General features: G+C 37.9%; 3 protein-coding genes across 4 annotated transcripts; all 3 read left to right on the top strand.

Moving 5' to 3' along the window:
* The first annotated feature begins 2,572 nt into the window (after nucleotides 1-2,572).
* LOC311059277 (glutathione S-transferase P-like) lies at nucleotides 2,573-9,610 on the top strand. 2 transcript variants are annotated; one of them, XM_084077040.1, is made up of 7 exons: nucleotides 2,573-2,780; nucleotides 3,535-3,576; nucleotides 5,088-5,194; nucleotides 6,488-6,575; nucleotides 8,135-8,238; nucleotides 8,726-8,827; nucleotides 9,230-9,610. In XM_084077040.1, coding segments are annotated over exons 1-7 (633 nt in total). In that variant the 5' UTR covers nucleotides 2,573-2,779; the 3' UTR covers nucleotides 9,419-9,610. The 2 variants fall into 2 exon arrangements, with proteins under 2 accessions (XP_083933166.1, XP_083933167.1); XM_084077041.1 differs by having other exon boundaries at nucleotides 2,573-2,784; nucleotides 3,544-3,576.
* A 658-nt stretch (nucleotides 9,611-10,268) lies between these two features.
* Nucleotides 10,269-16,047, top strand: LOC311059278 (glutathione S-transferase P-like). The gene is made up of 7 exons (XM_084077042.1): nucleotides 10,269-10,406; nucleotides 10,596-10,631; nucleotides 12,739-12,845; nucleotides 13,000-13,087; nucleotides 13,558-13,661; nucleotides 14,274-14,375; nucleotides 15,384-16,047. Coding segments are annotated over exons 1-7 (627 nt in total). The 5' UTR covers nucleotides 10,269-10,405; the 3' UTR covers nucleotides 15,573-16,047.
* A 716-nt stretch (nucleotides 16,048-16,763) lies between these two features.
* On the top strand, nucleotides 16,764-25,969 carry cdk1 (cyclin dependent kinase 1). The gene is made up of 8 exons (XM_084076519.1): nucleotides 16,764-16,849; nucleotides 17,812-17,853; nucleotides 18,718-18,874; nucleotides 19,444-19,567; nucleotides 20,210-20,380; nucleotides 22,550-22,713; nucleotides 24,501-24,642; nucleotides 25,354-25,969. Exons 2-8 carry the CDS (start codon nucleotides 17,817-17,819, stop codon nucleotides 25,465-25,467), a joined length of 909 nt encoding a protein of 302 aa, XP_083932645.1. The 5' UTR covers nucleotides 16,764-16,849; nucleotides 17,812-17,816; the 3' UTR covers nucleotides 25,468-25,969.
* Nucleotides 25,970-26,404: the final 435 nt, after the last annotated feature.

Raw genomic sequence — 26,404 nt, 5'->3', positions numbered from 1 at the left:
TGTCATAACAAATGTGATTACCTATCACTTTAATCCTTTAAAAATAGGAGATGTAGTTCAACTTGTAGATCTTCTATTTTCAGCAAAGATATCAGGTGTTGAAGGAATAAAGGAGAGGTGGTCTAGTATAGACCCCTGGAGGACTCAGGTCAGTGAAGTATGAGGGGTTTAAGTGGTTAAAGACATTTGAAGATGGTGTACAATGTGAATCTAATGCAAAAGAGAGAGAGGACCTCCTAATGTAATCAAGAAGTCCTTTGAAAAACAGATATCTACTCTGTTTACTGTGGTGTTACTAAAGGCTTAATCAATTGAGTTAGTATTCAAAGCAATTAAGACATATTGGGTTGATAAAGAGAGGCCTTCAGTATCTCTGTGTGTCATGAATGATAATGTTATTGGATGCAGTCATTCAACTGTTGCAACTAATGAACACATAAACATTGGTCCTCAATGTCGGGTCTGTGGACCACCCGATGCCCAAATGGACCCTTACGGGTCTGTAACTGAGAGTGTGCAAATGGAACCATTTGTAAGGTATTAAAAGGTCCATGGCCTAATGCAAATCAAATTATGTCCTTACAATTCAAAAGGTTGAGGATAACTGCACTAAAACATATTTTTCCAGCTTGAGGCATTGATTTCAAAGTGAGCGTAACACTTCTGGTTGCTCTGTATTTTACTGCTGAAAGAAAATTATTGCAGAACCATTTCAAAGATTGTTTTTATGTGTCTGACCTGCTTGATCAACCTCACTGCACTATTTATATTTAATTAAATTCCGCTGCTTCGAACTCATGCCATCTGGATGAAGATACAGATTAAGAACCTTGAAGTGGGAAAAGGTTCGTTTTAGTTTTGTCCCCTCAGCCATTTTTTTTGGCAAAGGTGTGCTCACCAAACACTTTTTCAAATGGGTCAGCATCAAATACCTCAAATTAATAAAGTGTAAGTGTCATGGACGTAGGATACTTTATAGCCAATATAATTTAGCTACGGTACCATATTTAATTAAATTCCGCTGCTTCGAACTCATGCCATCTGGATGGATGAAGATACAGAACCTTGAAGTGGGAAAAGGTTCGTTTTAGTTTTGTCCCCTAATCCATTTCGGCATTAAACAAATTGCCTCTCCGATAGGATTTTTTTTTTTTGTGTATAGACGGGTTTCATGTTTGTAAACGTTGAGAGGATATGACCGCGCAGAGGAGGGGGTAAGCCTATGGGTGCGTTTGGAAATTACGCACCGGAGCACACTCGCCTATTAGTTTGTATTGGCCAGTGCGCTCACTGCCGCTCAGGGCTGTATTTTCGAACGCGCCTTTCCCCCAGGCATGCGCAGATTGCGCATTCTGCTCTGTGATGACGTCGCTCGGAAACCCGTCTATAGTGGGGATCTCATGTATTGTCTTGGTGTTGTGTTGTGTGATATGTTGATTTGTGCTATATGGTTATGTGTTTTTCTGTTGAACACTGTGAATCCCTTTTGGGACAATAAAGACTATTATTATTTTATTATTATTATTAATATATTATTATTATTATTATTATTAAAATAATAATGTTCTTCCCGGCAGTATATTTACTCAAGTACGTACTTACAGTTTTGAGGTATTTTTTTTACTTTACTGGAGTATTTCCAATTTTCTGTACTTTTACTTTTACTCCATCTCAGAGGCAAATATTATACTTTTACTCCACTATAATTATTTGAAAACTTTAGTTACTAGTTACTTTGTAGATTTTAATTATTATTACAAAACATACATTAACCCTTCAGCCCAGTTCACAGGTAGCAACATTAAACATATATAAACCCTTCAGCCCAGTTCACAGGTAGCAACATTGGAAGCACTAAAAACACAGTGAACACTAAGAATCAAATCAAATAATAATAATAATAATAATAATAATACTAATAATAATAATAATAATAATCCTATCCTACACATTAATAATAACAACAATGACTATATCTCAGAATAGATTTATTTTAATAATTTGCAAAGGGGGTGGGGGTAGAAATAGACTTTATTTTGAAAAGTAAATATATCTTACGCGGAAATATTGTTATTGCTTCCGTGTTGGCTACTTGACACGGACGTTCATAAGTCACCGCTGTGTAGATCCGCCCAGGGCTGGATCAGCCAACTAGTGTTGCCATGTCGGTTTATTATAAGCAACCTTGGGCTTATTTTTATGTGAAGTTGCTTGTAAATATTGATAGTTGCGGGTTGCGGTTTTTGGGGCTTGTTTCTAAAGTGTAGTTGCCTGTTGGGCTAGCTTCCTAAATGTTGTTTAAACCAGTGGTTCTCAAACATTTTCAAATCAAGGGCCCCCCCAAATTGTAAATATTTGTCTACGGACTGAAAATATTTTGTGCCATGGACCCCGCCACCAGTCCAGATTTGTGTTGTTAAAATATTCCGCATTTTTCAAAAAGTTTCCAAGTTTCTTTTGAAAATAGCAGATCTATTCTGCTCACATCACAACGCTTGTAGATTGGCTAATTTCCAATCTTGTTTTCATAGACCTGGTTGCTTATTTCTTTCACAAAATATGGCAACACTACCTTGGACAATAGGCCTACTAGGGAAAAGGGCTCTCTGTTGTCAGTAGCAATTTTTAAGGGTCCGTAAGGCAGTCACGTGACGTGACTCACAAGATCTCCATAAAAGAGAATTTGAAGCAGATTATATAATCTCAGAGTCGAGATAACGACGCCACACAACCCGCAGGTTTCTACGCAGTGAATACAGCAGCTCCATTCCTTCTTACAAGTGAGTCAAAGGGCTTTAGTTTAATTTGATGATCTGTTTAAATTGCATGGACTACCATTATATGAATTTGTAGGACCGTATTAAAGCTACTATGGAAATGCAGTGGTGAGTGCATTAATCATAGGCCTACTTTCAAAATGCATGGTTACACAACTATGCATTTCGATGTTGCTGCTTTTAGTAATGAATGAACCTAAGAGAATAGTTAGTATTCAGCACGGATTGTCAGTTGTGTAAAGTAAAGTAGTAGTAATAGTACTTGAGTACAATTATGAGGGATTTTTTACTTTACTGGAGTATTTCCAATTTTCAATACTTTTACTTCAACTCCACTACATCTCAGAGGCACATATTATACTTTTACTCCGCTACATATTATTTGAAAATGTTTGTTACTTTGTAGATTTTGATTTTTACAAAACATATACCCACTTCAGCCAATGCGATGTGAAGCATTGTGAGCTTGTAGATCTGCTACTTTCAAAAGTTTTGTATACATTTGAAAACTTGTGAAATGGGACATGAGTACTTTACTTTCTAATTTTGGTACTTTAAGTACATTTTGATACCAATACTTTTGTAACTTTTACTCAAGTAAATATTGAATTACATTACAGTATTGATACTTTTACTTAAGTAAAAAATGTGAGTACTTTATTTTCTCCATCACTGCGGATTGTGTTATGTAACAACATGAACTTCCCTAACCGTTTCAGGCAGCTCTGACCCTTGTCCTTATTTCTCCTCTCCACAGTGGCCCCAGGACCATACACCATCACATACTTTGCAGTGAGAGGTATGTGAAACATATTGACAGCTATGTCGTTACATGTATTTTTATAATTCTATTTATCATATCCGAGTCAAACCATTTAGGACATAAAAAAGATTTAGTCCACAGAGGATACATATGAACATGATGAGAGGTACAAGCCAGGTTCTCATTATAGCTGATGGCTGACTGACTCTCAGATCACTTTTAGCCATGTTTGTAGCTGTTTGTTCATTGTGACAAAAAATAAATAAAAGGAAAATATCCTACAATATCCTTTACATTGGGTTTTAATTATACTCTTCCAAAGCTTAGTTGAAATGTATTATTTTTTGTACATGCAGACTTGTGAATTTAGTTTAGTGGAAATACTGCTGGCATTGGCATAGCAGCAACACTTACATATTTTAGGACGATTTACATTGTAACACATGATGAATGAAAATGTAGGTATAGAAAAATGTGATCCTTTAAATTGTATTTGTCCCAGAAGGACAATCTGTTTTGCTACAAGACGATAAATAAAAAAGGCTTACACACACCACTAAAATGTGATCCTGATGATTATGTTGGCTGAACGTTCAGCAGGTAAGATGATACTTGGTGGCCTGTCTTAAAATCTCACTCCACTCTGAATGGAAACTTGGAAAGCAAGTCTGGGATCCAATGTTAATTGAAAAGAATACTGCTCAGTGCTCACAGGATGCCCCACCCAAGGTCATGTAACATTGTGTTACTTACTCTTGTAGAAGACAGCAGGCTAATGCATTGCTCCTTGACTGGTTTCACACCAACAACTGAATATTTTATTGATCAAGTCAAGATAAACAGGTGCTCCGTGAATAACATTGCAATATTTATGCTGCTTATTGAGAGTGCCAATCACTGGATATATACTAGTGTCATGTCCGGGGGGTGTACTTGTACATCATGGCCATTTGTTCGATCAAATTGCCACTGCACAGTGCACACCCCCGACACACATGCCAAGTTGGTCTGACTGCGCCCAAATTATGCCCGGTACAGTTAGACGCGCGCAAACACACAGGTTTTGTGAATTGATAAATCGATAACACTGTTTTGCTTTTAAAGATTCATTGTGCAATATGGGTCTCCTACTGACAAACATGGGGAATTACATTTTACATCTAATTGGGTTTAAAAATAAGGCTTTCTCCTCCCACTGCCTCCCCATCCTTGTATGTCAAATAACTTCACAGAAGCAACAATTAAATTGGCCAGTACTTTTTGTATGGCTACAGATCATTATAACAACTATTTGGCCGAAATGCAGTTACAAATCATCTTCTGAACACTTCACTGTAGTGGGAAGCATGGGTGTAAGCAGACTTTAAAGAGTGAGGGAGGTGCCAAATTCTTTCAAATGATCTGCAAGCAGTTTAAGGAGGGGAGACTGTAATCTTAGGAAGAGCTCAAAGTGAAGGCAGGCTGTGGCCTGGTTCTGGGTTATTAAACAACTTTCTGAAAACAGTGGATTAATGTGTTTCATGCTTTCTCTTTCCTGCATGTTTCAGGCCGCTGTGGCGCTATGAGGATCATGCTGGCTGACCAGGGCCAGGAATGGAAAGAAATCGTTGTCAACTTTGATGACTGGATGAAGGGAGACCTGAAAACTACATGTGTGAGTTGATGGTGTCTGCTTTATAATATCTTCCTCTGGCCTAACCTATCTTTAAAATTGTGAAAGATATTGTAAGTTGTTTGTTTAAAATCAGCTGTGTGAGGTAATTTCCTTTTCTCAATGTATTTCAAATCAGTCAATGGTTTATGAAGCCTCAAAATCTCAGGTCATCCCAGGAATTATAATATCAACATATAAAAAAGATAATAGTCCCGCTGTGCTATTTTACCCGAGATCCACTTCCTCCATTTTTGTCTTGAAGCTCTTTAAGGTATGGGCAAATTTCATTTCATTTAAATTGATCTGTTCCCCCAACTTGTTGAAAGAAATTAGCGGCTCACAAGTTTACTTATAATACGCATTATCAAATTAAACACACTGGCCCTCATATTCACGCCATGAGTCCTTAACATGAAAACGGATTTCAAATATAGAGTGCAAATGTATAGACCACCGAAGTCTGACGTAATTTACCCATCCTTTGTTTGTCTACCTGGTTCGCAGTTTTCCACCCCCATTCTGAATCCCATAGACGTATTTAATATCGCGTCAAATAAGAACTGTGTTCCAAAAATAAACAAATGACCGCGCCGGTTTGACTCTTATGGATATGAAGCATCAACTGACGGTAAGAAAACGATAATGTTACTTCCGCCGAATTAGTCACATTTTCGTCAGAAACAGACTGTATCAAATATAAGTGACTGACTATCATAAACGATACAGAACCTCCCCCCTGACAATATCGCCGAGATAGTTTGTTTATTTTTGGACCACAATTCTTATGAGACAATTCTAAGATGACCCAATGTTATTCTCCATAGTGAAATTACTTTACGAACCTGGGGATGAACAAGTGACGTCAGGACTTCGGTGGTCTATTCCTTATGTAAAGTACTTTCAGTTGCTTTTGTGTATGAATTGTTGCGAACGCGGAAGGAGGGGCGCCGAAGGCGCGCCTCCGCCCAAGTGGAGCTTACTATGAAAGTCTGCTCGGCTTGTGTGTGTGTGTGTGTGTGTCTGTGTGCAGTGCACTGCCTGGGTGCGGCCGACAGAGTGCGCCAGAGTGCAGCTACAGTCAAAACACAAACACCCACACACACACACACACACACACACACACACACACACACACACACACACACACACACACACACACACACACACACACACACACACACACACACACACACACACAAAGTCCGTAAATACACAATATTTTCGAGCTGCGTTCGCTTCCAGCGTTCGCGCGTCTTACTTGTGCTATACAAATAAACTTGCCTTGCCTTTTAGGTATTTGGACAGTTGCCCAAATTTGAAGATGGAGACATGGCCTTGTTTCAGTCTAATGCCATTCTGCGTCACCTGGGTCGCAATCACGGTAATTAATGCTTTAAAAACTTCTATTGGGTTGTTGCATTGTTGGGTGCAGGTCTGAAACTAGCCCTGGTCCAGAGCGTTAGTGAGTTCTCTCTAACGGCGCTCGGCTTTGCTTATAGACGAAGAATTCCACTGCCCTGCGAGGGCTCCAACTGTAGTAAAAAATAAAGACTTTTTTTGAAAGTCTATTCTCCACGGTGGGAAGCCTCTCAGCACCCTATCTTCTCTGTATTATACACTTTTTGAGCAGAAATAAAATATGTCCGCCAGATGGAAATTATTTTATTTACTCCACGCCCTCTACAGATCTGGTCAATGGTAATTTATATTGACCAGATCTGTGGAGGGCGCAGTGGAGTATAAATAAAATAAGCCAAGCGCCTGGCAGGGAGAGAACTCTCCTAACGCTCTGGACCATGGCTAGTCTGAAACCGCCATAAAACGGTTTGTTTTGTTTTTTTCCCTTAAGGTGAGGTTAAAGTTTATTGAACCTCACTTTAGATTTCCCTGCATCGTTTCCAATTATCCACAAGGTCACTTTATTAGTATTTTACTTTAAATAAACGCATAGACTAGTTTATAGGGACACATACTAAATTAAAAACCCATTTTTATAAAAAAGCCGTTTTAACCCCCAGAACATCTGAAATTAATGCATCTATTCCCACTAATACTGTTATTGTCCGTTTTTGTTGCTGTAATTGTTTTTGATTCACTGCTTGATTTTAAGTTGTTAAGCACTTTGTTTAAAAAGGTGCTATATAAATAAAGTTTATTACTTTACACATTGACGAACTGAGTACACAATTGGGAGATGTGTTGTTTTGTATCATAGTGTTATGATTACTAACCCAAAAACTTATCTGATTACTAAAGTGCATAATTGTGTATGTGTTTTAAAGGTAGGCTATTACTATAAGTGATAGTTTTAGCTCTCTCTCTCTCTACATCATTTTTTTAAAGACTTTTTCTGCCTTTAGAAAAATAAAAAATAGATTATACAGTAGATTGACAGGAAATGGGGAGAGAGAGACAGGGAGTGACACGCAGCAAAGGTCGTCGGGAAGGGGATTCGAACCTTCGACACACTGTCAGGCATTGCAGCCTAGGTGCCCGGACCGATACACCAGCGACCCGGGCCGTAGCTCTATATTCTGACAGTAATCATTGGTATAGAATATTTGTTCAGTAACAGGGGTCTCTCCCTCTCTCCAGCGCTTTAGTAAACAGGAAAAAATAAATCTGGTCATGATACAATTTCATCCAATCAGGAGAGAGAGCTCATATAGGCATAGGGTAAACGAGTACAATTGGCTGTGGTGAAATAAATGAGCACAAAATTTAGATTAACACTATAAAATTGAAACTGATAAATTATTAAAGAGCTGAACAGACGGGGAGACCCCTATTACCAAACAGCCTACTATGGCAATGATCAGAATACAGAGCTGTAACTTTTTGGTTTCAAACAAAAATTATCACCGCCTTTAATTTCAGCATCAATGAACGTACTAAAAAAGATAACACTTTGTTTTACTCTTGAACTGTTTTCCCATTCAGGTGCTTGTGGTAAAGATGGCAAGGAGGCTGCCCTTATTGACATGATGAATGATGGTGTGGAGGACCTACGTCTGAAATATGGCAAGCTGATTTACCAAGAATATGTGAGTCTGAAACCACCCAGTCTGATTGAACTAAGTTTAAAAATTGGCAGTAATTGTCAGAGAGACTACGATAGTTGGCTTATTGTACCAATTTAGGAGTTAGTGCAGGTCATGCTAAATAATTAGGATGCGTACACAGTATTTAGCCTGAGGGAACGTGTTTGCATGAGTACATATGACTTTACAGCACATACAGTACTTATTTACAATATATGTATGTATGTTGTACAGTATATGTGTATGAGATAAAAAGCTATAGATGAAAGATAAAGTAAGTTAAGTAACTAAAATTAAATAAAATGCCTTGATTGCACATGTTGAGATAATATTTGTAGTTATTTGCTGGTGAAAAGAATGATATACATGCATGCATACAAATTATAACAGGTATCATATAATGTGCTATAAAGTGAAGTAGAAATGGCAGTGTAATTATGGCTTAGTTTGCCATTTTAATTGATTGTGATGTGACAATGTTATATTATAGGAGACTGGCAAAGATGCATACATTAAGGACCTGCCAAACCACCTCTCCAAATTTGAAGCTTTCATGGCCAAGAACAACAGTGGATTCCTGGTCGGAGACAAGGTACACTTAATTGTTTTGGTAAAATGGCAACTGATTAATTTATCTTTAGTGTATGTACCAACTACTATGGCATAATTTATACTTGTTTTTGTTTTTTTGCACAACCCCACATGCAATACCTTCTTGTCCCAACAGTGGGCCCCAGCCCACTGTTGGGACAAGGAATTTGTTCTTGGTATAATTATACTGTCTTTTATATAGTTATCAGTTTTTTTAGATTGCCAACTACATTTTATTGTATATTGTACAGGATTTATGTAACTGAGAAACAATGCTCTATCATTAGTATGTACAGTATATTTCAGTTTTGTTGTTAAACTGGTTGATCCCCTCCCTGTTAGTGTAAAAGAACATGATCTTCAAAGCATTATTAAATAAATGATTATATTGGTCCTTGTGCAGATTTCATTTGCAGACTACAACCTGTTTGATCTCCTGCTCAACCACTTGGTGCTGTGCCCAACCTGCCTGGACACCGTCCCCAAACTGAAGGGATTCATGGAAATGATGTCTGCCCGCCCCAAAATCAAGGCCTTCATTGACACCGATGCTCATAAGAAGTTGCCAATCAATGGCAATGGCAAACAATGAATGCCTCCAAAATGGCTATAATTAATGATACTGTAGTGTCCTGATTGTTGAAAACACAACCATTCTTTTTTTTAACTTGGTCAAGAACTACTGTAGGCGAAACCCTTTTCTACATAGCCTTTATTAGGTAGTGAGAGCTCTTAAAGAATTGTATTGTTTTGCTGCAAAAATAAATAAAACTTGTCAGTAATATACAGTGTGTCAATACTTCCTGCGATAAACTATATGTTTACAATTGTATGTATTATATTTTTATATTATGAGTAGTATAATTCATAGGTTCAGATTTGGCCTCGCAGTTTCTTTTCACTCAGCTTTTAACTTTGGGGGCATCTGGGTAACCTAATAAATAATAACTGCATTTATGCCTTTCATTTCTGAAGGGGGTCTGAATCACATTGTAAATTCAGCCAGGGTTAAACGCAGAGGTTGGATTGTATACTGTCAGATAAGGTATCCAGATACACATCCAGATAGACTGCATTTTAATAATTGTAAGGTTTGAATGGTGCCTATAGTCCATGGGATTCGAATTAGCATCTATACTGTAGCCTAAAATGTTGACAGTTAAATCCAGTCCCACCTTAATTTACAATAACATTGGTCAACTCTGACTTTAATTAAAAAGCATATAGGTAAAATAATAAGTAGTTTTGTGTCAACTCTTAATTCTATTAAGATTACTCTTCTTTTTCATTGAAAGAGAAGGGTTAGAAACTTGCTAAATGTAATCTCAATAGCTCTGCATATATGTGTTGGATTAAGACTATAAACTCCGCCTTTGGATTTAAGGAAAAGGGCACACTCTTGTCAGTAGTAGGTCTATCATTCAGTGACTCAGCAAAAATCTCCGTAATCAGAGAACTGGAACCAGATCTCCCTTTTATTCTCGTCCTATTGGAACTGCATCTCGAGGATAACGCCATACTTGGCTGCACTTAGTAGGTTTTCTACAAACATTGAACACAGCTTCCTTCCTTCTTTACAAGTGAGTTAAAGGGCTTCATTTGATCCATTATTGGCTGCCGTTATATTTGTATCTCTAGAACTGTATGGTTCTATGGAAATACAGTCTGAGTGAGTGTAATAATCATGTGCCTACTTTCAAAAATGTAACATGAACTTAATATGAATTTGGCAGGTTATAATCTCTAACATTGTCCATGTATTTCCACAGTGCCTCCATACACCATCACATACTTTCCAGTAAGAGGTATGTAACTTAGTTATGTAATTTAGTAAACTATGTCAAAATAATTTTGGACATAAAAAAAAACCCTGTTTTAATGGCATGTTCTGGTGTAGCTAAAGCATTGATTTTAGGATTAATGTTAACATGAGAGGTATTGTAGCTCTCTCAGATCACTTCTAACAATGTTTGTAGCTGAATCAAGCTGATTGTTATTTCTACCAGGCTGGATGACCGAATGTTGGATTGTTTCACAGCATCAACTGAATAATATTAATAATAATAAGATCAATCTATTAAATAACACAATTTTACTTTTAAATATCTTGTGCTCATGGGAGGGGAGACTGGTGTGTGTTGCTGTGTTCACACTAGTGGCGACGAAGCAACAGGCTACAAGTCATTTTCAATGCAAGGTAGTGACATGAACCTATAAACTGACACCTGACACACTATAAACTGACACCTGACACCCATGCATGATGGGTGTGACTCGCTACCCAAAAGAAGTTGAGCTGGCTTCAACATTTTTCAGCGCCCCAATGACGCAGTGAAGTGTCAATCCACTTCCCTTCTCTCTCCCCACAATTCCTGCTGCATTCCATAACGGGGGAAAAAATGGTTAATTCTTGTAGTTCCCTGAGCTATTTAAACCTACCTGTTTTGTTGACAAAAATGTTTGGGTTGAGCAACACTTCACCGGCAACTCTGCAGCAATGTAGCTGGTCATGCTTGGTCACTGTGTAGCTTTTATCACTGCTAGTGTGAATGCTGAGGAGCTTAAAGATGAGCTTAAATGAAAAAATATGTTATATGTGTTGCGCAGGTTGAATAAAACAAACACATGCCTGCCACCCAGTGCCGCGTGTTACAAACTATCTCTTTGTAAAGGTAAACGGTTCACTAAACTGAAAACATTACAAGATTGAAATAGGCAAAACAAAGTAACTAATAACTAAAGTTTTCAAATAATTGTTGTGGAATAAAAGTATAATGTAACTGAAACTTCATTCACCAATACCTTATTTGATATTCTTTTACTTTGTGGACAACATGACATTCAGGAGGGTTATCCCCAGTGGTGGAAAAAGTGGTGGGAAAAGTACTAGTATCAATCCTGCAATATAGAAATACTCTGTTACAAGTAAGAGTCCGGAATTCAAAATGTACTCGAGTAAAAGTACAAAAGATTGGCAATTTGGCATCATAATTTACTTAAAGTACCAAAAGTAAAAGTACTCATTATGCAGAATGTCCCATTTCAAGTTTTCAAATGTATAAAAATCTTTTGAAAATAGCAGATCTACAAGCTCACAGGCAACGCATTGTGAGCTTGTAGATCGGCTATTTTCAAATTGCCGAAATGTGTATAGGCTGAAGTAGTTAAATTATGTTTTGTAATAATAATCAAAATCTACAAAGTAACTAATAACTAAAGTTTTCAAATAGTTGTTGTGGAATAAAAGTATAATATTTGACTCTGAGGTGTAGTGGAGTAGAAGTAAAAGTATTGGAAATTGGAAATACTCAAGTAAAGTACAAATAACTCAAAATTGCACTTAAGTACAGTACTTGAGTACATGTACTTAGTTACTTTACACCACTGGTCATTCCCAACACCGCAAAATCAATCTTGTTCTAGCCGGTTAACATATGTTCATCTGCCCGCTGTCTGGAGTGAGGTGGGAAGCTCTAGTGCTGGTTAAATCTCTGTGATTGGCTGATACGGGCACAGATCCGGCTGTCTCACTAGAAAATACTTTACGATATGGAAATTAAATACTCGCAAAATACCATTTGATGTCATCTTTAAAGTGAAGGCAACCAAGTATTGACAACATACAGTACATACCTTAGAAAAAGGAAGGGAATAACATGGACTGCCGGCAGTTGCACATATTGGTTGGTTGTGTTGCTGTATGTCACAATGAAACCTTCATAGAACACATTATTTTCAGACCATGTGATGCAATATTTCAGGTAATGTGGCTTTAAATAACAAAATCTTCCTTTTAATATTTCTCTTTTAATGTTCTTTGTCCATGGCTTATCTTGTGACCCGTTTCTAAACGACTGTCTGAGAAACCCTGGACTAATGTGTTGTGTGCTTTCTCTCTCTTGTGTGTCTCAGGCCGCTGTGGTGCTATGAGGATCATGCTGGTCGACCAGGGCCAGAAATGGAAAGAGAATATTCTCATCTATGACGAGTGGCTGAAGGGAGACCTGAAACCCACATGTGTGAGTTGATGCTGTCTGCTTTATAATATCATCTTTTGGCCTGCCCTATCTTTAAATTGTCAAAGATATTCTAAATTGTTTGTTCAAATTCATTGTAAAGCATTTTCATTTGCGTATGAAATGTGCTATACAAATAAGCTTGCTTTGCCTTTAGGTATTTGGACAGTTACCTAAATTTGAAGATGGAGACTTGGTCTTGCATCAGTCTAACGCCATTCTGCGACACCTGGGTCGCAATCATGGTAATTTATTCTTTAAACCTTTTGACAGGTTGTTGCAATGTAGGATGTAGGTCACAATCCATCACCTTGGCTTATTCATAACCAAAACCAATTTTATTAAACCTCACCTTAGATTGCTGTGCTTTGTACTTTGCCCACAAGACATGGGTCCAATTATTTTACAGAAGAATATTTTACTCAAAATAAAAACATGGGATGGTTTATTCTGGGACAAATACACATCGACAAATTGAGTACGCAATTATCACATGTTATATAGTGTTAGATGCTAGAAGACTTTTTCTCATTATAATACCGTATTTAACCTTCCAAACCCATAATAGTGCAAAATTGTATACTATAGCATCTAAGAAGTGACATACTGTATGTGTTAAGGTTTAATTTCAACATCATTGGTTTCCTTTTTATATGTCACAAATACACTAATAAAACACATAACAGTTTGTTATAACTAGAATTTTCCCATTCAGGTGCTTATGGTAAAGATGCCAGAGAGGCTGCCCTTATTGACATGATGAATGATGGTGTGGAGGACTTACGTCTGAGATATTACAGGATGATCTTCATAGAATATGTAAGTCTGAATCCACACAGTTTAGGAAACTGATTAATCTGTAGTCCTGTGCATCATGTGCATCCTTGAAATGATTTAGCATGATAACCACATGACCCTACACTGTATTTCTTCTCTAGACCATAAATTAGTAAGCCAATTATGAATCTCTCTCTGAAAATCACTGTCAATTTTCTGAACTTAATATTATTCTTTTAAGAGTCTTGCACCTGAAATTTTACTTTCATAGCACACACGCTTACTATGCATCTTGGGTCTTAATCAGAACTAGAAATCTATATTTTGCTGTGTGCATTTTGTCATACAGGAACTTTACATGGTGTATTTGAATAAAAATACAGACAGGCAGCAAAATGAATTAATTAAAAAGTATACAATATATGCATATGAGATTTAAATAAATAAAAAATAGATAAAAGATAATGTAAAGTGAAAAAAAAAACTTTGATTGCATATGTGGAGGTAATAGTTATATGCTGGTGAAAAGAATATTAGGGATTCAAATTATAAAAGTTATGCATCATATAATGTTCTATAAAGTGAAGTAGAAATGGTAGTGTAATCATGAATTAGTTTGGCGTTTCCATTGATCATGTTGTCCCAATGTTATAGGAGACTGGCAAAGATGCATTCATTAAGGACCTGTCGAACCACCTCTCCAAATTTGAAGCTTTTATGGCCAAGAACAATAGTGGATTCCTGGTCGGGGACAAGGTACACTGACTGCAATTGTTTTGGTAAAATGTCAGCAGATGGTTTATCTTTTTGTGGTGTGTGTACAGTATATTTAACACATACACACTATAAGGTAATATACTATACACAGTGTAAATCTGCTATATAAAGTTCAAGTTGTGTGTGTCTGTGTCAGAGAGAGAGAGAGAGAGAAAGAGAGGGAGAGAGGGGTGAAAGACAGTGGTTTAGTGAACCACCCCAGGCAAAGGGGGCCTTCTGCTGGTGGAAATGTATTACTTTTTTCATGGTCATAATAGAAATTCTAACTTTTTTGTTTTGTTTGTTTTCTATCATTTGGGTGGGAAGTAAGCTTGAGCGATAATCAGAATGTTACATGTATTATAACATTGTAACCATGTATATGTATTATGTATCAATCACTGTGATTGATACATAATTTGGTTCCAATGTTAATTTGAGTGCATGACGCATGTCCCCATGAGAGAGAGACAGACAGACAGACAGACAGACAGAGGACTGGAGGGGTGATTTCTCACAACTCGGCATCTCTCACATGTTCTGGTGGTCAATAAATAAGTGCATGGGTTCTATGCAACATACTGTATATATTTTCCGTCTACATCATCGTCAACAAGGATATAATTTTTTGTGATTGAACTTTAATTCAACACCACATTTACACTGCAATGTCGTTGTCAAGTACATGCTCACGTATGACACTGTTCATCAGTATTTAATTTGTTTTTTGTGATAACAAAGTTATTGTATACATACAAAGTAGAGTACCAAGTGGAGGGAGGGGGCTCAAAGTTTAGCTTTGCTGGAGCCCCATAATTGCTTGGTCTGCCCCTGGGGAGAGAATATTTAACCCACGCAATAATAACTCGGTCAATGCTGGGCAACTACGTTACTATATTATACATAGGAGTTGTGTGCTGATAATAGTTTTGATGATTCCCCCCTTGGTGTAAAAGAAAATTGTCTTCAATGCAGTATCAAATAAATTATGATATCGTCCTTGTTCAGATTTCATATGCTGACTACAGCCTCTTTGAAGTCCTGCTCAACCTCCTGGTGCTGTGCCCAACCTGCCTGGACACTTTCCCCACACTGAAGGGCTTTGTGGAAAAGATGTCAGCCCGCCCCAAAATCAAGACCTTCCTTGACTCTGATGCTTATAAAAAGTTGCCAATAAATGGCAATGGCAAACAATGAATCCTTCCTAAATAACTATGATTAATGATACTGTTCATTGTTGAAACCTTGACCATGGAAAAAGATTGTATATTTAACTTGGTCAAGAACCAAAGTATGGTAAATCCTTTTCTACATAGCCTTTTATTAGGTAGAGAGAGCAATGCAATAAGTGTATAGTTTTGCTGCAAAAATAAATAAAACTTGCATGTCAGTACTTCCTGTGATACTGTTTACAAATACCATATGTGTTAAATATTTACATTAGGAATAGCCTAATTCGCACAAAGTTCATAATATTTGGCCCTGCAGTTTATTTGGGAGGCATGCGATAATCCGACAGACCTTTTCAACTTTGGGGGCATCTGCATACAGTAATAAATAATAAACACTGTTTACTCCTTGCATTAAATGTGATAAGGATAAGGAAACATGCAAGGTGTCATTGGTTAAATAATTGAATCATATCGCTTGTCATTTTATTGTACATTCTGGATCTGAATAGACAGTCACAAAATAAATAATCACAAAAGGTGTAACTTTTTTTGGTTTTGAGTTAAGACCCCCTGTCTGTACATGCTTGTACAACACCTTGACTACAACAATATATATTTTTGCATATTCCTACATCTCGTTTTCATTACGATGTGTATTAATTTAAAAAACGTGTACATTTACAAGTGTCTTTTGCTTTGAAGTGTGCTACCGGCGAGGTTGCCATGGCCGCTTGTTATAAGCAACTTTAGCTTGTTTCTAAAGTGTACTTATTTTTGGCTTGCTGTGTAATGTTGTTTAAACCAGTGGTTCTCATACATTTTCATGCCAAGGACCCGTCCCAAATGAATGTGTACCGGTATTTGTCTGCAGACCCCCATCTGAAAATATGTTATGCCATGGATGCCATTCCCATATAAGATTTGTATTGTTAAAATGTTACAAAAAAATAAATAAATTGCAGATCTACAAGCTCACTGAGCTAGTAGATCGGCTATTTTCAAATAGGTGAAAAGGGCTTATGTAGCCTAGTCGCTTCTTTGGGCTTGTTTTCATAGACCTGGCTGCGTATTTCTCTCACACAATCTGGCAACACTGCCGGCTACCGGATGCTGTCACACCGGCGCGTCTTCTCACGTACCTCCCGCTCCACACGGCCCTCTCTCCTGATTTGTGCTTTTGAAAGACAAGCAGACAGCTGATTGGCTGGGATTTGAACTGCTGCTGCTCCGCGGCCAATTCGAAAGAAGCCCAGTCACAGTCTGTACGGAAACACTGGCTGCATCAACACATTTCACTGGGAGGTAAAAAACGTTCTGCTTTCGGGTTTTTTGCTTATAATATAACGTCATTTCTTTGTCGGATGCGTTACAAGCGTTGGCAATTCAACTTGCTCACAAAAATGTGATATGATTAGCCTAATATGTGTATTTATTATCGTAGAAAACACGCCCTGAAGTAGGGAGAAACTAGCCCTAGTCCAGAGCGTTAGTGAGTTCTCTCTAACGCTCTGCCAGCCGCGCTGCTCTGCTCATAGACCGAAAATTCCACTGCCGTGCGAGGTCTCCAACTTAAGTAAAAAATAAACAAAACTACTTCGCTACTCACCGAAACAAAGGCAGTTTTGTGTTGTTCAAAGTCTATTCTCCGGGGTGGGAAGCCTCTCAGGGCCCCACCTTCTCTGTATAATACACTTTTTGGGCAGAAAATAAAATATGTCCGCCAGATGGAAATTATTTTTTTTACTCCACTGCGTCCCCTACAGATTTGGTTAATATAAATTACCATTGACCAGATCTGTAGAGGGCGCAGTGGAGTAAATAAAATGATTTACGTCTGGCAAACCTATTTAATTTTCTGCTCCAAAAGTGTATTATACAGATAAGGTGGGGTCCTGAGAGGCTTCCCACTCTGGACAATAGACTTTCAACAACCAAAAACAGCCTTTGTTTTGGTGTGTTGCAAAATAGTTTTGTTTATTTTTTTACTAAAGACGGAGACCTCGCACGGCAGAGGAATTTTCGGTCTATGAGCAGAGCAGAGCGTTAGAGAGAACTCACTAACGCTCTGGGCTAGGGAGAAATATGAGTCACGAGTTATGTTTTAAATCGTGCGTTATGCGTAACATTGTATCAAAGGTCGAATGTATTTGAAGATAAACCGTTGAAAGTTTACGTAAGCCATGCATCGGATGTCCGTTTATTGTTGGAGATATGTTATGTGTGTTACTTTTGAAATGTCCAACACGTTTATTTGTCGTCCAAAGGAACAATGGAAGACTATCTGAAGATAGAGAAGATCGGAGAAGGTAACTGTTTTTGATATTTACTGTTGTTGTGATTCCCAACGGTCCCTATAGTATATACCTTAACACGACAACTCCTTTACACGGTTTTTTAGACCAGTGAGTGGTTCCCAACCTGTGGGTCGGTACCCCCAGGGGCGTCCTCACAGTATTTTTTTTGTGGGGTCCCCAAGATAACAGTGAAATGACAATTTAAGGACTTTTAAGACCTTTTTAATACCTAAAAGAAAAATACATTACTGCAACCAAAGTAATCTACAAACTATACTAAAAACCTGGTCAAACATTGGCCTAATTGTGAAAATAGCCGATCTACAAGCTCACAACACCTTGTGTTGTGGGCTTGTAGATCTGCTATTTACACTATTTGTCTGTGGAACCAAGCCAAACAAAATGTAATGCCTCATCTCCTACAATTCCAAGTGCTTGTCTGAGTGGGGAGTCCCCTGTTAAAATATGATTATTTTGGGGGGTTGTGACCTGAAAAGATTGAGAACCACTTATTAAGAATTGGAACTGCTTGTAATTGTTTATGAGGGACACATCATGCTTATGTAATTATGTTCCCAAGTGCTTTTCTCTGACATGTTCCTCAAGGGCAGAAATCTGTTCTTAGTCGCCTATTTAATGCCACTCTCTTCACCATTTTACCTAACATTTGATGCTTTGATGTATAAATACAATCATTTAAAGGCTTTACAAAATGCCAAAGTCTGCTCACGTTATGTTGTTTTTGTCCATTTTGAAAATGTACAGTGTAGCTGTATTCTAATGACACAAAATAAGAAGCCTAATCTGACAACTGTGCTATCTTACTGCTGATGGGGGTCAGTTATTAAATCTGTCTGACATGTTCTGCTTTCATAGGAACCTATGGAGTGGTGTACAAAGGCAGACACAAGGGCACTGGGCAGATTGTGGCCATGAAGAAGATCAGACTAGAGAGTGAGGAGGAGGGAGTCCCTAGTACTGCTGTCAGAGAGATCTCGCTGCTAAAAGAACTACAGCACCCCAATGTTGTACGGTATGTGTGTGTGTGTGTGTGTGTGTGTGTGTGTGTGTGTGTGTGTGTGTGTGTGTGTGCGTGGGTAGTAGCATACATAGTAATATTGATTCATTGGGATAGGACAATATAGTCCCCACAGGAACCCCAGTCCAAGGTCTTGTCAAGATCATATTATGCCCCGGATAAGATCTCGTATGGTTCCATAAAGCCTACGATGACAAAACAAAAGCATTGATGACCTCTTCTACATCACTAAAATAAGCTTAAGGCTCCAATTCAATATTTATTCTAATGAATAAATATTTTGGTAGAGTATGTTACAATATAATTAGCACATGACCTGCAGTGGTTGGATGTGGCTCACCACTTTTCCATTGAGTGGACTAAAAAGTGATGGATTATAACTTAGTCATGAACTAGCATAATTCATTTTCCATGGGCACTCCAAAACAAAGGTGATTTATTTATTGATCAGAAGTGAAAGTCAAAATTACATGAAGAAGAAAAACATGTATCTTGGAGGTATGTCGCTGTATACATATACATTTCATGTTTGTAACTTCCGTATGTTTGTGTGTGGCGTCCAGACTGCTGGATGTTCTGATGCAGGAATCCCGTCTCTACCTCATCTTTGAGTTTCTGTCCATGGATCTGAAGAAGTACCTGGACAGCATCCCATCTGGACAGTACATGGACACTATGCTGGTCAAGGTAAATGTGTGTGTGTGTGTGTGTGTGTGTGTGTGTGTGTGTGTGTGTGTGTGTGTGTGTGTGTATGTATGTATGTGTGCATACTGTATATGAATGCATGATAGCGGTAGGGTCACCAATATAACATTATACTGTTTTGTTGTGCACAATGATACTGGTACATTTTCAAACACACAACTATGTTTTTTAAATTGAAAATTGTGATAAGCACGAACAATGACAACCATTGAGAAAAACCTGAAGAGAAATGCCTGTTTTGACAATTGCTTTTTTATGAAAGTAAGTCTCAGAATTACGCTATTTGTAAAAACTGTTTTTATAAATGGCATAAGTTTCTATAAATAGTGAAAATAGTACAAATGTACAAGCTTGTAGTTTGGCTATTTTTGGTATTTCTGAAAATAACAAAATTTCAAAGACATCCCCAAAAAGCAATACTTTTATTAAAATGAAATTGACTAGTTTGATTAACTGTTACATCCCTACTGTATATTACAGCAGCCAGGGTTCCTTCAAAAGACTGTGGATGAAAACCAAATGATATTCCTTGGAGTTAAAATTACATTTCCCCCCCCAGATATAAGAATGTCAGGTATCAGTTGACTTCTAACCAGGACGCGTCTCATTTTTCTCTCCCTACAGAGCTACCTTCACCAGATCTTAGAGGGCATTGTGTTTTGCCATTGTCGGCGAGTTCTCCACAGGGACCTGAAGCCACAGAACCTCTTGATCGATACCAATGGTGTCATCAAGCTGGCTGACTTTGGCCTGGCCAGGGCCTTTGGAGTGCCTGTTAGAGTCTACACACACGAGGTGAGGAATTAACCTCCCATTCCCTCCATAGTCATACACAAATAGGCCTATATCATATCAACGGTCAGCTGACTCCCTTGTTTATGGAAAAAAGGCCACAAAAATAAGTAAATGCATTCATTTTATTTCTATTTCCTGCTCCTGGAAATGTTTTGATTATTTTTATGGCGTAACTCTGCAAAAGTCTTTTATGGCAGGGTCTGTGTGTCTCTGTGTCTGTCTGTCCGGAACCAATCTTGCGAACGGCTGTGCCAAACCTTATTCCCAGTAGGCCACAGAAGTACCTCTACTAATTTGTTTCCCACATAACATGTTTTATACTTTCTGAAATATTTAAACTTTACTTCTATAATGGTATTCATTCAATTGGGCTGTGATTGAGCTGAGACCGTACCCAAATTTGAGTTGCATGTCATAAATATGTCATAGACGACTGACATAGATGACTGTCACATGAAGTCCGAGATCCACATTGAAGCCACCCTGTTTCTATGTGGATCCTGAGATCCACATAATATTTTTCCTAGGTCTGGTGCACACTTGTCCACATGGCTTGTAGAAATGCACTGTGGGGAAAGTCTGAAGGGGGAACAAATTTCCAAACAAAGCATTTATGAATGCCATTAACAAACCAGTTAGCACATTTTCTTCCTTAGCATGTCTCTGACTATACAGATCTAGGCTTGTTTGGTGAAAACCAATACTCAAAGAATTCAAGGAATCAGAAGTTTAGATTTTGAGGTTTTACATGTTTGAAAACTGAATTTGATCTTTATGCTTCAGACATTTAAGTGATTGATTGATCCTTGATATTATCTTTTGGTTCGTTTTTTTCCTCTAGTCTCACATTGAATGTCAAGCTACAAATTACAATTTAGGCATTTAGCAAATGCTCATCCACAGCCAAGATCGGAGTAAATGGCATGAACTGTAGTCAACAAACGAGGTACATTGTCATGTGAATAGAGTGCAAAGAAAATCTATTTAGTTTATTTGCATAGCAACTAGAATGCCAGGTAAACATCAAACCTTGCATCTGTCTAAACAGCATGTTATCTAAAAAACATTCTTAGTATTTGTGGTCAAACAAACAGTTAACATGTGTACTAACTATTATGGGGTGATGTAGATGTCTGAAGAGGTGAGTTTTCAGACTGGGGAGTGAGTGCATTGCTGTCTGAGGTCATTCCACAGCTTGGGAGCCATGAGGGAGAAGAGTTTAACACACTTGGAGCAATGGCCAAGTTGTCCTGTGTTAGCGGGCACTGGCCAGTGAATGGAACGCAAAGGCATATTTATTCATAGCATTTTTTGTGAGGTGATGTTGCGTGTCTTAACTCATTCACTTCCACGGGCGACTTTGACAAATTTTTGTCCGAACGCCCTCACTGCCAAGGACGACTTAAGATGACATTTAGGGGGGGGGGGGGGGTGGGGTGTAGCCTGTGAATGATCCAAGTACTGCACCACCGAAGAAGACGTACACCCAGAAATCACGTGTTCACATCAAAATATCTAGGCACCTTTCATGTTAAAGGATTTATAAAAGTACATTTTTCTAAAAACAAGCCACATTCAAACGGCCATAGCTCTGGAATGGAGGACAATTTTTTGACCGGACAATCCTTTTCCTACACTACCAGATCCCTGTGCGTGTAATGAGCCGATCTCCGTGAAGACGTAGGTCACGGAGAATATTCCATGATTTTTCAACGGTTCCGTAAAATAGCCGTTTTTGCTGGCAAGGGGACCGGAGACGGATGAATTCATTGATTAATTCCTGGCAGTCAAAGAGTCAAGTACCAAGTCTTATGACTTCAATTAAGACCTGGAGTCGTGGCTAATGCTGTTTGTTCCACTCAAACAGCCAAACAGCATTGGCCTCGCCTCCAGGTCATAAGTTAAGAGACACTCAAAATACGTCCTGTACCTTATTTGAACAAATTCTTCATCCAAAGTGAACGGCATAAACACAAAGTAATTAAGTCTGATGTCAAGAACAAAACCACCTGGATCAGAGAAGTGTTTTCATTATTCAAATTATTGTTAGAATAACATGGTTTTTCAGGTACAGACTCCATATGCCATGCATATGCCATGCATCGGAGGATAAATTGCTTGTTGTTCCATCCCAAGTATTTGCTAAAAGCTGTCCTCACTCCTCCCCAGGTAGTAACACTGTGGTACCGAGCGCCCGAGGTGCTCCTTGGTGCGGCACGCTACTCTACACCTGTTGACCTGTGGAGCATCGGGACCATCTTTGCAGAGTTGGCCACCAAGAAACCACTCTTCCATGGAGACTCAGAAATAGACCAACTGTTCAGGATCTTCAGGTGTGTGTGTATATATACATTTACCAGTACTAGGGTTCATTCAAAATGGAGCTAAAATATAATTATTCACATTCATTTGGCACTTAGCAACTTTTTACAGTCAGTGTTTTGAAAATAAATCACAATCCATTTACGTCTGATTAATCAAAAATAATTCATACATTTAAATATTTAGATAATTAATTGTTCCTTGTTCAATACTAAATATGTTACACCTATAGAATGCAGACGTACTTAATGCATTCTCACTAAACAACTGCAAAAAGCTTTGAAGTGAAAAATGAATTAAGTTGAAAGTGTCTTTTAAAATAAAAGCTTTGTCCTGCGGTGGTGCTAGAGTATTGGTCATAGTGTCATTAAAATCAGTAGGGCTCACCCTGCATGGAAATTTATTGATTGCATTAGAATATGAGATCTCTTGTGCAAAGTTGATATTTTATCCTGAGGGGTTGCTAAAGAAAATGTCATGATGATGGGGTCGCTCAAATAGATTTAATGGGTTCACTCTACACAATGCTGTAATAATTATACATAATTTACAATAAATCAACCGCATTGCAACAGTATTACAGAAACACTACTTTTTATAGAGGCGCCTGAAAACGGCTTTCTCGAACTATTACCGTAAACACAGTAGCTATAGTAGACAATAATCAAATTATTGCTTGCATTGTAACCTTGTAAAAAAATATGTCACATTCCTTTTTGGGGATGGTTGGTGGAAAGTTGCTTATTTACTGGCCAAAGCACATGTAACAGAATTACATCTTCATCAGGTCACATGTAACAGGGGTTTTAGATTTCATTTCATTTCATTTCATCGCTGGCATGGAAGTTTGAGAAAACAGTACGCTTAGTGCGCATACGTAGCTGGCATCGGACCGGAAAATAGCCAGGTCGGTTGACCGGTAAGTGCTGATAAGCGAGGTTATACTGTATGTTCACATTTCTTTCTTTTATAATTAATATTTAATTCCAAAGCAAACCCGTAAATGTGTCAAACGTGGTGATAGTAAGGGATAATCAAAGACAAGCTGTGTGGTTAAAATTATGCATGATGCAGACAGAGGTTTATTACCTCTGCAGAGTGCATTGTTTTTGGCATGGAGTTGATTATCCTGCTTATACACCGGCACTAACAAACAATTAAAGTATAAGTTGTGTTCATTCATATTTGAGGGCTTTAACAACATGAACCCTAGCTGGCAGCATTAATTTGTTTCAAAGTGTCCCTGAGCAAGGGACAACCATTGCTCAAAGCAATGGTTTGTTAAATGTCAAGATGTCAAAATGTCAACAAAAACATTCAAAGTACATGGGCACCCTCATACATTAAATAGACACACTAACCGTGGTAGCTGAGAGATAGTGGTGCTGGTCATCAGCTCAGCAATCAAAATACTATCACAGGTTGTAACATGTAATCAACATCATATTTATTGTTTATATGTATATATCTCTATCAGAATTCTATATTGCCCAGTCCTACACCTCTAATTATGTATCTTGCATTTAGCAGATAGTAATAGCCTTATGGGACACTGACAACCCTGACTGTCTGTTGGCATTGTCGCCCTTGAATTTTCAACCCGGTATGAATAGACAGCTTGTCTTTTTTCAACTGTAGCCTTGTGGACTGTAGTGAAAACTAATGTGAAAAGAAGCAGGATTGAATTCAGGGGTTTAGTCAACCCAAGGCAGGATAATCAAGTATGAAAACGCATGAGAACAAATTCCTAGTACCGTACTCTTATTAACTACTGATCGTGATTGTCTTTCTTCTCCAGAACCCTGGGAACCCCCAACAATGATGTGTGGCCTGATGTTGAATCCCTGCCTGACTATAAAAACAGCTTCCCCAAGTGGAAGGGTGGCAACCTGCCTTCCATGGTCAAAAACCTGGATAAGAATGGCTTGGACCTGCTGGCTGTATGTACACTTTACATTTACTTATTGTGACTTTGTTTGTTTTTTGACTTGCTGCAAACTGACGTCATGTGCCCAGTGCATAATGTCTATCAGCTCAAATTGTAGTACAGGATATCATTGTTATTCCTACTACTTTATCCTCGCACTGACATCTCCAGATGTTTGAATACTTTTGCTGTAGGTGCTCACTCACCACTGTATATGCAGGAACAATGACATTGTGTTATATGCTGTTCTTTGTCTGAAAGCTTGTCCACTCAATCATTCAGTATACATGGAAATTGCTAACAGAATGTGATATATGATGCTCTTTTCTGTTTTATCAATTTTCTTTTTTTATGAATTACTTTACTTTACTTGTGATCTTTTTTGTGGAGCACCAGCATACATTAATTGTGGTGATCTAGGGTATCTACAAAAAAAAAGAGTAAACTATTGCTAGCTTTTGGCACTGACTGAAGTTACTTATGATGCAATTTGTATTTCACACATGCTCAGATAATGGTAGTCTACAATAGTATCTTTACAAAGATTAAATATACAATATGTTTGAGCCATACAATGGCATTGTTTGTCTTGTGGAATATATTTATTATTATTGCACATGATGTTATGTTATACATCTTTGCAATACAATGACTGAGTGGATCTTAATGGTTTTAATCACATTTGTACACTCATACTTATGTACACTTTCTCTTCCTTCTTTAGAAAATGCTGATCTATGATCCTCCTAAAAGAATCTCTGCCCGACAAGCCATGACACACCCTTATTTTGATGACCTGGACAAATCCATCCTGCCTTCCAGCTCTTGCAAGATGTGAAACATAGAGAACCCCCGATTGAAATCCTTCTCAGTTGGGTCAGAGCCATACATGTCACAACCATCACAGATGCAATAAGATACACTTTATCTCCCATACATCACTTTATGACATGCATACATCTTGTCCAAGACGTGGACGGTTTTTCACCAGTGAAGAAATGTTGGCTAATCTGTGACTGTGGCTTCTCTGTGCCTTTGTAAACAGCCCATGGGATCTGTTGGAAAAAAACAGTGATCTGTTGTTAAATACATGGAAACAAGACACAATCCCCAACTATGTCAAAATGTATCTGTTTTTCTCTTTGTTTGTGGTTTCTTTGTTTTTGTGATCGTGTTCATCTGTTTGTGGTTTCTTTGTTTTTGTGATCGTGTTCATTCTGTATGTTTTGAATAACTACTCTGTAAATAATTACTTGTGAAAAAATAAATTGGATCACAAAGTACTATAAAGTTGCTCTTCAAAAATATATTCAATAAAAGTGCACTTTTTGAGATCCCAATGATTTTGTTTTGTAAGTATGTTGTGACTGCCTGCTTTGTCTAAACTTTAACAATAATTGTGACTTAAAGGTGCTGAGAAATATTTTAAACCATTTGCAGTTTTATTATTGTAAGTTTACACTTCATCCTACTCCTGTTCGAACATTGTTGTAGCTACGCTTGTTTTTTTCTGTTTTGTATCTTATTTGTTTTTAATTAATATTTGAAATACACTAATTGATTCATTCATTCTAAGTTGCACCATAATGTTGTATTTCCCCCCAGCAGCTTCCTTGGATCCTGACAGCTGTGTCATAGCAGTAGAAGAACAAATTTGACCCCAATTTCTGTGCTGAAACTGGGTTCAGTGAGATCAGTCTCTTCTGGCGTTGCGTCATTGGACATCCTTTGCCTGTCACAACAGTTCACAAGTCCTGCTGCTGTGTTTGCACATT

Source organism: Gymnoscopelus microlampas, assembly GCF_963454915.1.
Source record: "Gymnoscopelus microlampas genome assembly, chromosome: 13".
Classification (NCBI taxonomy): Eukaryota; Metazoa; Chordata; class Actinopteri; order Myctophiformes; family Myctophidae; genus Gymnoscopelus; species Gymnoscopelus microlampas.
Note: the sequence above shows the minus strand (reverse complement) of the source record. Positions and strands in the feature narration are given on the sequence as shown.

Coding starts and splice junctions, on each gene's coding strand:
- LOC311059277 (XM_084077040.1), top strand. Junction 5,195..6,487: donor GAGACCTGAAAACTACATGT/GTGAGTTGATGG, acceptor CTTGCCTTTTAG/GTATTTGGACAGTTGCCCAA. Junction 8,239..8,725: donor AGCTGATTTACCAAGAATAT/GTGAGTCTGAAA, acceptor GTTATATTATAG/GAGACTGGCAAAGATGCATA.
- LOC311059278 (XM_084077042.1), top strand. Junction 10,632..12,738: donor CACATACTTTCCAGTAAGAG/GTATGTAACTTA, acceptor TGTGTGTCTCAG/GCCGCTGTGGTGCTATGAGG. Junction 14,376..15,383: donor GATTCCTGGTCGGGGACAAG/GTACACTGACTG, acceptor GTCCTTGTTCAG/ATTTCATATGCTGACTACAG.
- cdk1 (XM_084076519.1), top strand. CDS start 17,817: ATGGAAGACTATCTGAAGATAGAGAAGATCGGAGAAG. Junction 17,854..18,717: donor GATAGAGAAGATCGGAGAAG/GTAACTGTTTTT, acceptor CTGCTTTCATAG/GAACCTATGGAGTGGTGTAC. Junction 22,714..24,500: donor CAACTGTTCAGGATCTTCAG/GTGTGTGTGTAT, acceptor TTTCTTCTCCAG/AACCCTGGGAACCCCCAACA.